Source organism: Pinus tabuliformis, chromosome 9 (genome assembly GCF_031772625.1).
Source record: "Pinus tabuliformis cultivar Carrire ecotype Pingquan chromosome 9, CPIR1, whole genome shotgun sequence".
In the NCBI taxonomy this organism is placed as follows: Eukaryota; Viridiplantae; Streptophyta; class Pinopsida; order Pinales; family Pinaceae; genus Pinus; species Pinus tabuliformis.
The window spans coordinates 660,626,546-660,641,187 of NC_142307.1; the positions used below are offsets into that span (position 1 = coordinate 660,626,546).

General features: G+C 36.5%; 2 protein-coding genes across 2 annotated transcripts in view; both read left to right on the plus strand.

Annotated features, from left to right (window-relative positions):
• Positions 1–4,093, plus strand: part of LOC149150401 (ABC transporter F family member 3-like) — a 183,165-nt gene extending 179,072 nt beyond the window's left edge. Inside the window, exons 6-8 of the mRNA XM_089442782.1 lie at positions 3,495–3,623; positions 3,748–3,875; positions 4,021–4,093. Coding sequence (XP_089298908.1) covers positions 3,495–3,623; positions 3,748–3,875; positions 4,021–4,093 — 330 coding nt within the window. The remainder of the gene's footprint in view (positions 1–3,494; positions 3,624–3,747; positions 3,876–4,020) is intronic.
• Positions 4,045–14,642, plus strand: part of LOC149150402 (ABC transporter F family member 3-like) — a 189,169-nt gene continuing 178,571 nt past the window's right edge. The window contains exons 1-4 of the mRNA XM_089438047.1: positions 4,045–4,184; positions 4,363–4,425; positions 4,630–4,676; positions 4,841–4,900. Coding sequence (XP_089294173.1) covers positions 4,179–4,184; positions 4,363–4,425; positions 4,630–4,676; positions 4,841–4,900 — 176 coding nt within the window. The 5' untranslated portion in view covers positions 4,045–4,178. The remainder of the gene's footprint in view (positions 4,185–4,362; positions 4,426–4,629; positions 4,677–4,840; positions 4,901–14,642) is intronic.

Here is a 14,642-nt window from a genome sequence, read left to right on the forward strand (position 1 = left end):
GGAAATTTTAATAAGTTGGGCCTCATATACTATCAGTCAAATAGTAAGAAGACGATGAAGAAATGATCTCATGTCTATATTAACTGCTATATATGGTCATACATAAGAGGCTAATGTGTTTTGAATCTGTACAAAAATGGACTAAATATCTTACATAGCTTGGAAACAAGCTGTGTTCACAATTCCAGGGTAAAATGACACTTTAAAGGTGCATTCCATCCTTGAGAATATTTTAACATGTTTTATTCAACGCAAAGCAATGATTTTTTGTCATATTTATAAATTAGACTTAATAAAAATAGTGAACTCTTAGAACTGTTGCTTAGTGTATACAGCAACCCTTAAGATAAATGCATTCACGTCAATGAAATTAAGAGTTTAAGAATGATGTGGTAAGGATAACAAAATTCTTAGTGTCCTAGAACTAGGGAGACTTCCTTCTCCCTTTGTAAATTAGACATTGTCTGTTCAACGAATACTGAGATTGCCCATCCAAAATCCCCTGATAGTTGGTCCAACTTGAAATGGCAGAACTTATAGGCCTCCCAAAACATACATGTAAGTAGCATGTCAACATACAAAGTAACGTACATGATTTTTTTTAATTTTCACTATATATATGATTTTTATACAAATAATTTTATTTATGTGCACATGTTTATATACAAATACTTGGGTGAACCCTTATGGATATTATTGAATACACTATTTAAGTCACGTATAATTATACAGGACAGAACTAAGATATCATTTAATTTAATAGATTGTTGATCCCATGCTTCAATATAATGGGCAAGAAAGGTGTTACGAACAAAGTTCTTACTCACAAGTTAAATACTGCAGAATGCTTGGAATATGAATGAGGGCCCACTTATATACCTAGGCAGGGTCCCCTTCATAAATGGTCATGACTTTAGAGACATGCCTCTTCTATACTAATCACTAATTAATCATTATTATGATTGTTTATTATTATTTATATTTACATTATGTATACGCAGATATTATATTCATAACATTGCCTTCCTCTTCAGAAATGCTTTGTCTTCATAGCTTATTGTTGACAAGGCATGCCATCTCTTTTTCTGTCTTGTAATCTATTCACATCTTTTGGAATTCTTCGATTTGTCATCTTCGTTGATACAAGATGATAAAATCCTTTGAGTGATAATAAAATTGTTGAACTGAGAAGGGATCTAACTGTGCTAAATTAATCTTATCCGGAATTTTGTGGTTACTAGATATTTTGGATGAATTTTTATCACAAGACTGAATTTTGGTGACATCGATATTCCTTGGAGCATAAGACACTTGTCTCTGGTCTGAGACTTTGAGTGATATGGATTTGCAGACTAGTTGAGATGTCTGCCTTTATGGTTTGGGTGTCAATAGCGAGTTCTTATGATCTGGCTTCCCACTTGTCCTATTTGTGGCGATTTCTCGATTTATTTGAGGTACGGGTGTTGTTGAGTTAGTTACAACATCTTCGCTTGGAATTTTCATCGTTTGAACTGCAACATCTGAGTATGTTTTGGCTTCAATTGGGTTTGGACTTGTCTGAACTGTGAAGTTAATGGGATCTGCATTTGTTCCCTTTTCTTCAACTTGAATTTTCACATTTCAAGATTTCGACGCTTCCTTCTCGATAAATTGTTGTACCTTGTTTTGCAATAATCTTTTCAACTTCTTTTTGTATATTTTGCATTGCCTTCTGGTTTTCTTGAAGAATTACTTTTAGTTTTGAGATATCTTTTATGTTTCTAGTGTTACTGAATTTGTCTTTAATGTAACATCTTGTAGCGTTATTTTTTTCTTTTTGTATGAAAATGTCAAAAACTTCTTTTTCATATTTCGGATGAAGGATCCAAATGATTTCATCAAGGGCGAACTTAGAATTATATCTCCATCGTCACAAAATAAGGTTTTAACGATGAACTGCGAAATAAAGGTATAATCTTCAATACTTAGTTGTAGATTGCTTATGTCATATTGTTTTTTATCCATTGAATCCATTGTTTCAATTATATTCGATTAAAGAATCACTAATTTGTTAGCACATTCAATACTAACATAATTATTACCTTAAGTAGGATCGATAGAGATTATAATATCCTTTCCTGCAAGTGATCTTTTGATTTTAAATAGCACACTAACACTTCTACTATAAGTTTTAGGAAATCTTCCATCGCTGGTCTCCATTTCACTTTCATCCATAATTCACAATTTCTTTTAACTTAGACTTGATATTTCACGGGTTATTTTCTGCCTTGTATAATTTTTTTTGTTTTTTATATGTTAACTTTTTCTTAATTTTTTCCTACAAGCTTTTTTGTATATCTATATATATTATTTTTTTTAAGCCTTCTATATATATATATATTTCTTTTAATGGCCAAAAGTTTGACGGCAGAATGGAGAACTTCCAACACTTTTTGTGGCTAAAAGCCTCAATTGCAACAACTGCAAACTTGACGAAAAATTGATGGCCAAAGTTTGGGATCGGAAAACAAGGCTCTGATACCAAATGTTACAAGCAAAGTTCATACTCACAAGTCAAATACTCTAGAACACTTGGAATATGAAGATGTCCATTGAGGATATATATATAAAATGTATGAATACAGAATATGATGATGAGATTGTTACAAATGAGGACCTCCTTATATGCTTGGATAGGTGCCCCTTCATGAATGGTCATGTTCTTAGAGACATGCCTCTTCTATACTAATCAATTAATCATTATTATGATTGTTTATTATTATTTATGTTTACATTATTTTTATATATTTTATATTCAGAACAAAAGGTTGAATAACGTTGAAGAAAGTAATTGATGAATAGTTTCTATAGGAAGCAACAGGTGGGTGGAGATTTATCTTGAAGTTAAATATTTCTTACATGATGTTGAAGATAAGTTCCCTGAACATAGTGAAAGTGCCCCATTTTATTACATAAAGGAATTAGCAGGCCAATAAAGTTTGCTATTTTTTAGATTTGCTATTTCTTTAGAAAGTTTACTGTGCATTTCATCTGAGTTCTTAATTACAAGTTGGAGAGAAACCTCAATTCCCATTTAAAATGAGCTATCAAAATTAGAACATGGTTTTGTAAAATTCTGATAGGGACCAAGGAAAATGAAGAGCAAGAGATACCAGAAAGCCATTGCTAGATACGAGAGCAAAAGCTACTGGAATGCTATTGATAGATACTTGTACATGGAGAAACTGTGGACTAATGCACATAAGTATATTATACTCTTGGCACGCTAACCAAGTTATGTGGTGATTGGTTAATATCTGTCTTTTCCCGTAAGTGTGGTGTATAAAAGCTTGTGGTAATGATTATTTGTGTTTCGTATTTTCTGATTTAATATATCTGAGATGTAATTTTCTCATATTAGTTTAATTTGTTGATTGTTCTTGTTATAGGGGATTCCATTTTGATTTTTCAAAGTGTTGGTCACATCTATTGTCTACTGATGGTGACTTTTGCAGGGACTTAGTTTCACTCCAGATATGCAACAAAAACCAACAAAGGCCTTTTCTGGAGGGTGGCGTATGAGGATTGCTCTTGCACGTGCTCTTTTTATAGAACCCGACTTGCTTTTACTTGATGAACCCACTGTAATGACCTATTACTTCTTGTCATTTGGAACTTCATGAAATTTGGAACCCTGTTTGAACAACCCATATTAGCTTTTTATAATTCAATCTTATATTTCATAGTGATGATATTGTGTGTGTGCAGAATCACCTTGATCTTCATGCAGTTTTATGGCTGGAATCATATCTTGTGAAATGGCCAAAAACATTTATTGTTGTGTCACATGCTAGAGAATTCTTGAATACGGTATTTCAATCCATTCAGCTTCTGAAGTATTAAAAAATTTAAAGGCATATGTGTTTCTTTTGTGATCTATTGAGTAAATGGATCCTTGTACACACAAGAAGTTTACATCTCTTTTTTTTTTACCACTTAAATGTTCCATTGATTTCTTTCTGGTATAACTGATTGCTTTAGCGTCCTGTGTGGTGCAAGTGCTTACAGATATTTTACATTTACATGGGCAAAAGCTAATAAGTTACAAGGGTGACTATGATACTTTTGAGAGAACTTGAGATGAACAACTGCGCAATCAACAAAAAGCTTTTGAGTCAAATGAACGCACAAAGGCTCACATGCAGGTTGATTTTTATTTTTTCCATATGTTAAATAAGTTGACTCCGATGAAAATCTTGCAACTATTATCACCCATGCAATGTTTGATAATTGATCGTTTGTCTATCATGTTGTGATCTTTAATTTTATACTGAGATATTTACCCAAGGAATAAAATAAGTTGCTTGTGTTTATTGTTTCCAGGCTTTCATTGATAAGTTCCGTTACAATGCAAAAAGAGCTTCACTTGTTCAGTCAAGAATCAAGGTATTGTTAATTATGCTCTCAGGCTGGTCAGTGGACACTGGACATTGTTACATCATTGACCTACACTATTGTAATTGTGTAGATATACATTATTTTATCCTAGAATTAAGCCATTCATGATGATTGCTGGTAGCATTTGTTTGGTCTGTATCCACCAAAGTGATAAATTTATGAACTTTGAGGTCATCTTTGTTGATGGTTTAGGCTTTGGATCGCATTGGTCATATGGATGCTGTTGTCAACGATCCAGAGTATGCTTCTATTCAGTGTTACTAGCATTTTTTCCTTTTGCACATCTTTTTTGTTGCCTGTTGCTGTTTTGGCCTATATTCCTGTTTATCCTGGTGAAAATATTTCCAATTTCATCTGCCATCTAATGTAAACTTATTCATAAGTTCTGCAACGTTCTGTGCAGCTATAAATTTGAGTTTCCCACTCCGGAGGATAGACCAAGTGCTCCGATTATCAGTTTCAGGTTTGATATTTAACTGTTTGGGATACCTTCTAATAATTTCATGCTAATTTTTCCTTGTTACTCCACATTTGCCTTTACATTTTGGTCTTGGGATGTATGTGTGGTTGTAATTTTTTGATTGGTCATAGTTACATGAAGTCTTCTAGTAATTTAAGATCCATTGGCCATAAATCTCCATTTTCCTTCTACACCTATCTCTCCTTTTACTTCTTTGAGAGCATACAGGATATGCGGTATTTGTAGAGCACTGGTCTACACTCTACTGTATGCCTAATAATGAATGCAGGGAGAATTCCTGACACACAATTGAATAGAGGAGACCAGACTAAAATTGTGACAGGATAAATTTGAGATTCTGGGTTGATTTACTTATAATCCAGGAATGTGTCTGATCAACCTTGTATATTGTCCAAGTCTTACATATATCATAGGTACCTTGCAATTTGGAATTTTTTTTGAAGAGAATGAAAATTCCAGGTTGAATATTTTCTCCAGATGTAGATTGTGTGGGAGAGTTGATAAGAATATCAATATCAGGTTATTATTGTTATTTTGGAAGTGGTATAGTTTCTTGGGTTAGCAGAAAACAAATTTTTATTGCACTTTCATTAACAGAAGTAGATTCAAGAATATAAAGCAGCAGTCAGAGCACCCTGTGAGGCAGTTTGTCTGTGCAGCATATTGTGTTGCTTGAAATTACAACAGATGTAGCCAACAATTTTGCAGTGTGGTAACCAGAGTGCAATAAAAACATGGAATGCATGTTTTATTCAAAACAAAACACATAGAAGTTCATTATCATTAAATCACGAAGAAGTGTAGAATATAGAAGGAGAGCCGATTTTTGCAGATCACAAGATCAAATACCAGGCATTTTTACCAAGACACTCATCAAAGAAAAGTTTGAGAAGTTTAGAAACCTATAGGGAGTTGCTCAAAATGAAACAAACAATAAAAATGGGTGTTATACAATGTAGTGTTTATTTTATAATACTTAGCTGCTGTCATTAGTTTTAAGTTATTGAGGTCATCATTGTTGAATTTTGTAGCTTGGGAGGTACTCCAAGCCTTGAGGATTGATGGTTTGGAGGAAGGATCTCCAAAAGTGAGATTGTGGGCTTAGAACACAAGTTGGGGGTTTTGTACCCAAAGGATTTGGGGCAAAACCAGTGCAGAGTTCTACATGTGATGGGTTGAGAACTTGAGATGATAGAGGACATCGAGACAAGAAAGATGCAAGTGGAATCACTCAATTCCGAGTTGTAGAAGTAAAGTTATGAATTTTTTGAAGTTATAAGGGCATTATTGCATGGGCTTAAATGTCAAAGTTGTAGGTCGGCTAGCCTAAAGGTGCCCCCAAAAAGGGCTTGACGTTTTACCCATAGAAGTGTATATATTGAGGAGGAGTTACCTCCATTTGTGACATATCCAAGTGCAACAAAAACATAGTTTGTGTGGTCTGAAGCTAGCCACAGCCTAGGAGGACAAGTGCGAGTTGGAGAAAGGTCAGCTTGACATCTTCGTGATGGGCTAGGAGGTCCGAGCTGGTGCAGAGAGGCAGCCACATGCCTTATGAGAGTTCTGGGCTGTGTTTTGGGTTAATTTGTGTGTGGTATCGCATCCTCCAAGCAGGCTGCAACTCCCAATTGACTGTACAGGTAAGCCACAGGTCATCTAGTCATTGAAGCAGGGTGTCGTGGAGCTGTTGGGTGACACAGCTAGGCTGCAGGCCTTGTTTCTTTGAACAGGAGGGCCGAGAAGGGTTACTTGGGGCTGGTATTAGCCCAGAAGTGGAGCAGATTGTGGACAAAGGTTGAGACAAGGAGGCCGCAGCTGTAGGAGGTCTTTTGGAAGGCAAGGAGGGGACTGTTAGAAGCCCTAAGCAGTCCATTGACGTGACAACAGTGCACAGAAGTCCAGGACAAAGAAAGGTATGGTTGGTTGATGTGTTTTGTTGCTAGGGATGAGGCTGTTCCAAAAGGAATTTGGACCGCAGTTTTGAGGACATCTAGAGGAGCAGATGATCATCAACATTGCATGTGTCAAGAGGAGCAGCAGGAGGTTGCAGGGTGGAGGTATGTTCGTCCTCTTGAGTTGATGTGACTTGCAGGTGGATGGTGTCCTTGGAGAGGCAGATTTGAGGAGTTTGTTGGCAGCCAAGAGGAGGGGTTTCTTGGATGGTTGGATGCCCTAACTAGGAGTAGATGCTACAACATGTATTGGATACCTCCTGGTCTGTTGGAGGGCAGCGTGAGAGGGTCCAAGTGTGGAGCCCTAAGTGCAGTGCCTTGATGGACTAAGGGCTGCTAGGAGTCGTAGAATGATTGAGCTCAAGGTCTAAGCAACTAGAAAGAGTTGTTGTAGCCCTTGACTTGCATGTGGAGAAGGAAATCTACACAGGAGTTGGGTAGCCCTCCTTTTCTCCATGTTAGTCTTCATTGGAGCGGAGCAGGAAGACTATAGTGGGTAGTTGATAGTTGTTCACAAGTGGAGTTGTGGATAACTCGACATGAGTCTCGATGAATTGTGCCTTTGATGGATTAAGGCACAACTAGAGAGCAGATTGACAACCGAGGTTCAGTGGTCAGATGGACTTAGAGCATTGATAGAGGCAGGTGTTGCAGATCGGGAGCCGAAGGAATGGGTAGGCACAGGGTACGATTAAGAGGCGCTGAGAGAGCATGCAACAACTAGATGGTCAAAGTATCTTGTTGAGGGAAGATTGGTTGTCAATGGGCGGACTTCAAGCCCTAGTTTGTATTCTTGTATTAGTGGATGTATGAGGGCCATTATCCTTGGTACGGGAGCCCTAGACTGTTGTATGATTCAAGTTGATTAACATAACGAAGTTGGGTTGTTGTACTTGTGTAAAATTGTAAAAAGATGTGTATATTTTGTGCACTAGTAGATTTACTGTTGTTTATATTCCACTGTGCAAAGTAGCTTCATTGTGATTCTTGGTTTGGTAGTGTCAATGATTTAAGATTCTATCCTAGACACAAGAATCGTGGAAAAACGACAATCATGTATTAAGGTGTAATGTTAGGGTACAATGATTATGATGTAATAAGAATAGAAGATGCATTCACAGGATTCATTTGAGATTCTGAATGTTGGAAACCTGAGGCTACAACCTGAAGGTGGGACATTGTTTGTGGATTAAATTTGTAGGTTGGCGCGAGGCCACCTGATCCGACTGTCTGTGATGATTCTACTATTTTTGGCAACCCTTGTGGGGGTGAGATAACCACTTTTGTGAGAATCAAACCGTATTGGTATCTGAGACAATGTCCTCTGCTTAAACCAACCTAGTTGATCACTTGTGGTGACTATGATGTAATAATACAGGAGTTATTGTGGCTTTTGGATCAAACTGAGAGGTGGAACCTAGACGTAGAAGACATGCAGGGTTCAAATATGGTGTACTGGACCATTGACCACATCTTCACTCTCTAAGCGCTATCATTGAGGAGGCACATCATTCCTCTTAGAAAGATTTTTGTTGCTCTGTAGGATATTGGAAGACGTTTGACTTCGTTTTGAGAGAGGCTTTATGCAAGAGATTGTGTGGCATTGGGATTGTTTTTGCCGCCTTGCAGACACACCTAAGTTAGTGAGAAAAAGTCCTTAACCCCACAAGGTGTGGTTGGTGGCAATACTAAGAGATGGGGTTGTCACCTATTCCCAACTCTCTCCTTTTAATCTCTCTTCTAGGTAAGCTAAGGGGGGTGGTCCCTAATGAAAAGTTAGATAAAAAAAAGATATGAAGTTTCTAGGAGATGTTAAGGCAAATTGGATTACTTTAGGATTATGAGCAAGTTTCAACAAGTATGATGAGCAATACAAGATATGAAATGAAAGATATTCTAAACACATAATTCAAAGATGAGCATGTAAAACTAGTGCCTTCAGTATTGCTTCAAAATAATAAACACTTACTCAAAAAATAAAATGCTTTGAAATGAAACACCAAGTAATCCTGCAAAACAAATGAATGTTAGAAAAAGATGATATCAATTTGCAAGATATATAATTGCTCTTAAAGAAATGCTTTAAGCAAAGATTCTATCATTCATGATTCAAAAGCATGTTAAATAGCAAATGACTTGCAAAATGAAATGAAACAAAGCTTTACTTGCCCAAAAAGATATTGCACTTGATCAATGAAATACTTCAACAAAATGATAACTTCAATGGATTTTCATCATAACAAGTACATGATATAAATGCAAGTAAAATACTTTGAAAGTAAAGTGTTTTAAGATGATATGCACTTAACTAAGGTTAGATGCAATTATCTTGGTAAGTTTTAGACTAAATGCCTATTCTAAGTGAGAGATCTCCTTTTCAAACTCTTGCCAAAAGGTAAAAATTGGGGTGACTATAAGGAAGAGGGGCTGAGGACTCACTAGTAGTGGTTAACGATCCCCTTCCCCTCAACCTTAAGAGCCATGTGTGCCTTCATTCCTACAAAGGGACAAACCACCTTCATAACTGCAAGGTCACACACCTTTACCTTGATTTGCAGCAGTTGGAAGAATTCTCCAAGAAAATCTTTACCTTATGATGTCTATCAACCAAGCTTATGCTTGGAGGTAAATTGAATTAGAGATGCAAGCTATGCTAATATGCCTAAATGGAATGCGTGTAAGTTCTCCCAAAGAAATATTAACTTGCAATGCTTCAAGATAAGGAGAGAGTGCTCAACATACGTTGCAAATATAACTTCAATTGGAGAAATAATTGTAAATTAGCTTACAAGTGTTGCATGCACAATTGATAAAATGATGCAAGTAAATTGCTTGAATTTTTTTTTTTTTCAAGTAGACAGTGACTTATAATACTTCAATACTCAAGATAACTATGTAACATAGAAATGAAGCAATGTACTCAAGTGATCATGAAACAATTTGCCAAGCTAAATAACAAGAAATTAATAAACTAAGTTAAAGCTTGCTAGAAATTCAAGGTGCTTGCATGCAAAGAATGATTTGCTTAAAGTAAAGTGTTAACTTGTAGCTCGAAGCAACATGAAACAGAGGATGCAAAGCTCAAATGAAATTGTAGCAAACTTATCTAAATAAACAAAATGAGATGATGAGGTTGTATAAGTTTCCAATTAAGCATGCAAAACAAAATGTGATGATGAGGTCGTGTAAGTTTTCAATTAATCCTGCAAAACAAAATGGAAACCAAGAAAAATGCAAAAGTCAATCCACCCACATATTTCTCTCCCTAAATGGAGAGAAGGGATGCCATGGGTAAAACCCAAGCTCCTGCAAGAAAAATAGATCTTTTATTAACTTGTTACAAAGATGAGAAACCTTCAAGGAGGATCTTTACAACATGTGATGCTTTTAAGCACTAGATCTCCTTCTTGAAAGATCAAAATTAGTAACTAAAAGAGTACAACAAGAAGGATCTCAAATCTGAAAATGCTAAAGGTCTTTTGCATTTGAAAAATCAGCCTTCAAGATAGGTGAATGCTTGCACAAGAGAAGAGAGGCTAGTCCTCTTTTGTCCACGGCCTTGTCAAAAATCAGTCTTCCAAACAATGCTAAGGTCCTGCAAACAAATGGTAAGCACAATCCTCAAATAAAATCTGATTTTTTTCTGCAAAACCAACACTCAAACTTAGTGGAAAATAAAGAGAAATGCTAGCAAATAATATCTACAAATATTCTACAAAATTAGACCAAGGAATTGGAGCAAGACTCCTTTCCTTGCCTAATCTTCAACATGCTCTCCAATAGCAAAATAAAATCAATATTAGCACAAGAATTTGAGATAAATGATTTTAAATGAATTTTGAATTGAAATACAAGCTAAGGCCAAGGATCCCTGCAAGCACAAAATCGTAAGATGAGGCCTTGGGAGACAACAAATGTGGGTTCTTTGATGAGCTTGCTCAAAAGTGGGATGATTCCTCCAAGAATTTTCCCTCACGCTTGAGGCTTGATCCAAAACATGTTTCTACACAACTTCAAATACACATTAGATCCACATGGGTTTAGAAAAATACAATGATAAAGAAATCTTAGAGATTTATTGGAAAATCAACTAAAACATTCCCTATCTAGAGCAAGTTTTCAAAACCAAATGCCAATGTAAGGTAGCTCTACATTAACAAATCTATAAAAGCATAATGGAAAATAATGAACACAATAACACAAGTAGAAAGATGAAGCACAATGATCAAGATATTACCATGCTCAAGAAGAACAACACCTCATATGTGAACCCCAAAGTCTTTTATTGCAATAGAACGTAAGTGTACACAAGAGCAGAACTTTCCCAAGCACAATAGCTCGTTTCAATCATACATAGTGAGAGCTCAAAGCTCTATTATATAGAGAAGTGGGAGTCAATCCCAATGTACCAACCAAGTGACAAATGGAAGTGGAGAAGACCCCAAGGAAGGAAGTCGAAGTCCAAGTGGGGATGGAGCCAGGACACATGTGAGCCTTCAACAAAATCGAATTCCTTATGTGGCCCAAGCAATCTCTTAAAGCAAATCGAATTATCCAAGTGTGCATAAAGCCAAGCCAAATGTGAACCAATCAAAGAGTTAACTCATGTCAATCTCCATGGTCAAACCATGTGATGACACCTCATCGTCATGAAATGCGTTGATCCACCTCTAGCAATTGCTTGACCTCCTTGAGGAATGCGTTGTACCCTGAGGATGTGCCATGTGTAGGAGAGGTGGGGCTAAAGTGGAGACAAGCCTCCATGAAAATATCCATCCAATCTCCATCAAATATTCCCCGAAATGTGCATTAACTCTCACAAATTTGATTTTGCCAAGTCACTAGCTCCATTAATTGCTAGAAATTCGATTTCCTCACGTGGCTAATGCATTGATGATGTAAGGTGCCAAATCATCCTCCACTTGTCCTTTGATTTGTTCCTTTGACTTGAGATAATTTCCAAGTCATTTCCATGTCATTTTGTCAAATGGAGTATTTATTTTTCTCCATTTAATTTATTTCTGGGCTAATTTATTGCCAGATTTCCCACTAAACATAGGAAAAATGGGTTTTGGGGGTCTAGAATTTATTTTTTACCCCTCAAAGTTTCATAGTAGAAATCTGAAAGTGAGAGGTGTAACTTTGATCACACATACCCCATACACCTTCTCAAGACATCACTTATTACATTTCATATACAAAATTTATTTAGATTTCCGCCCTGCGAGAATTTAAAAAAAATTAAAAAATTGACCCCTAGACCTAATCAAATTCCACGATTTTTTTGTGTGATCTAGTATGGTAATATACAATGACTCTAGACATTAGAACTCACCTAAGGCCTCACCATCAAGCCGCACTCCGGCTTTAGGGTTATGCTTGGAGGAAAAGACTCAATTAATTATTAAACTTTCGTAAGGATATGATAATTAACCAAGTGAAAAAAACCTCCCAGAGTAAACTCACTTGATGAAAAGGTCCTAAGTTACGGAGGTTTGTTACATGACTTGACTCATCACACTAGTATCACTTTTACATCGTCCCTGCAGGGCTTGTGGAATTTGAGTACAACATAAAAGGATGAGAAGGAGAAATAGAGTTGAAAAACTTTGATGACATAGTGAACTCTGTTGGTACAATGAAGCCCCCTGATACATCCTTGGGCATGGAGTTTTAAAAAAAAATCTTCAGGTGCCATTCCAATGGTCAACATTTGGCTCCACATGGGGATGCGTGCTAGATAGAAAGTGATAGCATGCAAGGACCTAGAATCTGCATCCATAGACAAAAGACATATATCAACAACATCCGTTCAAAATATCATCATATGAAATCAAATAACTATACAAAAAGTGCATAAAATGGAAATTTACTCTGAGAGCATAAAATCAAACTACTTCTAAGTTCTAACAACAAAATGACAAAGATTAAGGTTAGAAATACAATACAAAGATGCCCCATGGCATCAAAGATTCTCTTTGTAGAACAACTTGAGAAATTGGCCATTGACAAGTAGCTCAAGTGATTCTTCGTCCAAGGTGCACAAATGGTAGGAATTCTATCCAAATGATTCTTTGATAATATATGGTCCAAGCCACAAACTGTCAAATTTACCATGGTTGCCCGCCTTTTCATTCCCGTGATCCCATAACAAAACTATATCACCGTTAGAAAAATTTCTATCCCTAGATGATTTGTCAAAATTTCATTTAACCTTTGATTGTTTTTTACAACAATGCTCAAAGACTTTTCTCCTAGTTTCATCCAATTCTACAATTTGGTTAATTCAATTTTGCACATCTTTTTCAGATGTAAAACTTTGTAGAAGTCGGTAAGTTGGGAACCTCAAGTGCACGAGAAGGGTGACATCAAAGCCATAAACTAACGCAAAGGGACTCTTTCCTGTTGAACTTTTCTTTGTAATCCTATCAGCCCACAAAGCATATATAATTTTGTTATCCCATGCCCTTTTGTTATGGTGATCAAATTTTTATTGCTAGGCTCAACTAGGTCATTACCCTAAGGATAGTAGTTTGATGAGTGGGATAAGGCAATACCATACTTAAAGCAAAAATTATGAGAATTCAACAGAGCTAAAAGATTTGGCATTGACAGTTGTAATCTTGGTAGGGACACCAAAACGAGTGATAATTTCATCGTCAAGAAAGTTCATCACTACTTTGTCGGTGGCGTGTTCTGTAGGGATGGCTTCTACCCACTTACTAAAATAATCAGTAGCAGTTAAAACCCATGAGTATCCATTACTTGAATTTTCATTAAATTTCTTTATAAAGTCAAGCCCCCAATGTTGAAGGGGAGCTTCCATGACCATAGGCTGAAGAGGCAAAGAAGCTAACTTTTGCTTCCCAATGAATAGTTGACAAGCTTGGCAACCTCTAACATACTTGTGTACATCAGCAGAAATGGAAGGCCAAATATTACCAACTCTCAAGATCTTATGGGTAGTACTCTTAGCAACATAATGCCCTCCACAAAGTCCTGAGTGAAACTCAGTGAGAAACTTTTTGGCTTCAACTTCATCAACACATCTAAATATCACCCCTTCTGGATTTCTCCAACCTAGACCATCCTTCATAATGCAATACTTAGTTGCTCTTAGCCTTAATGCTCTTCTTTTATGGCCAACTAAATGGTTAGGACATGACAAATTTGGCAAATGATAAATAATGTCTTTATACCATTCAGGTTGGATTAGCCTTTGTAGTTCTGATGAAGTTGATTCCAAATCATTTGACAAATCAATCCTAATGCCATCTCATTCCCCTTAGTCAAGATTTGGGCCAACCCTTGGCCATTTACCAACTTGGTAGGTCTAATGTCCAAATCATATTCTTGAATCTTAGAGACCCACCTAGCCGTGGTTCCTAGGCAATCAGTTTGAGTTAAAATGTCTTTCACAACAAAGTGGGGATCAAATGCAATCACTCTAGAACATCCCACATAAACTCTCAATTGCTTTAAGGACTTGACTAAGGCATAAGCCTACTTCTCCATGGTGCTATATTTCAGCTCAGACCCTTGAAGGGATCTACTCATAAAAGCAATAGGTTGCTCATACCCTTCTTTGTTCTTTTGAAGCAACACTCTAACAATAGTATCTTTAGATGCAAAAGAGAAAATCAAGAACTCCTTTCAATAATCAGGGCTCACAAGAACAGGTTCTCTAAGAATGGAATCCTTGATTTCCTGAAAACCTCTTCTTCCTCCAACTTAGCATCTTTCCTTAAAAGGGTTTGAATGGGTTTAGCAAT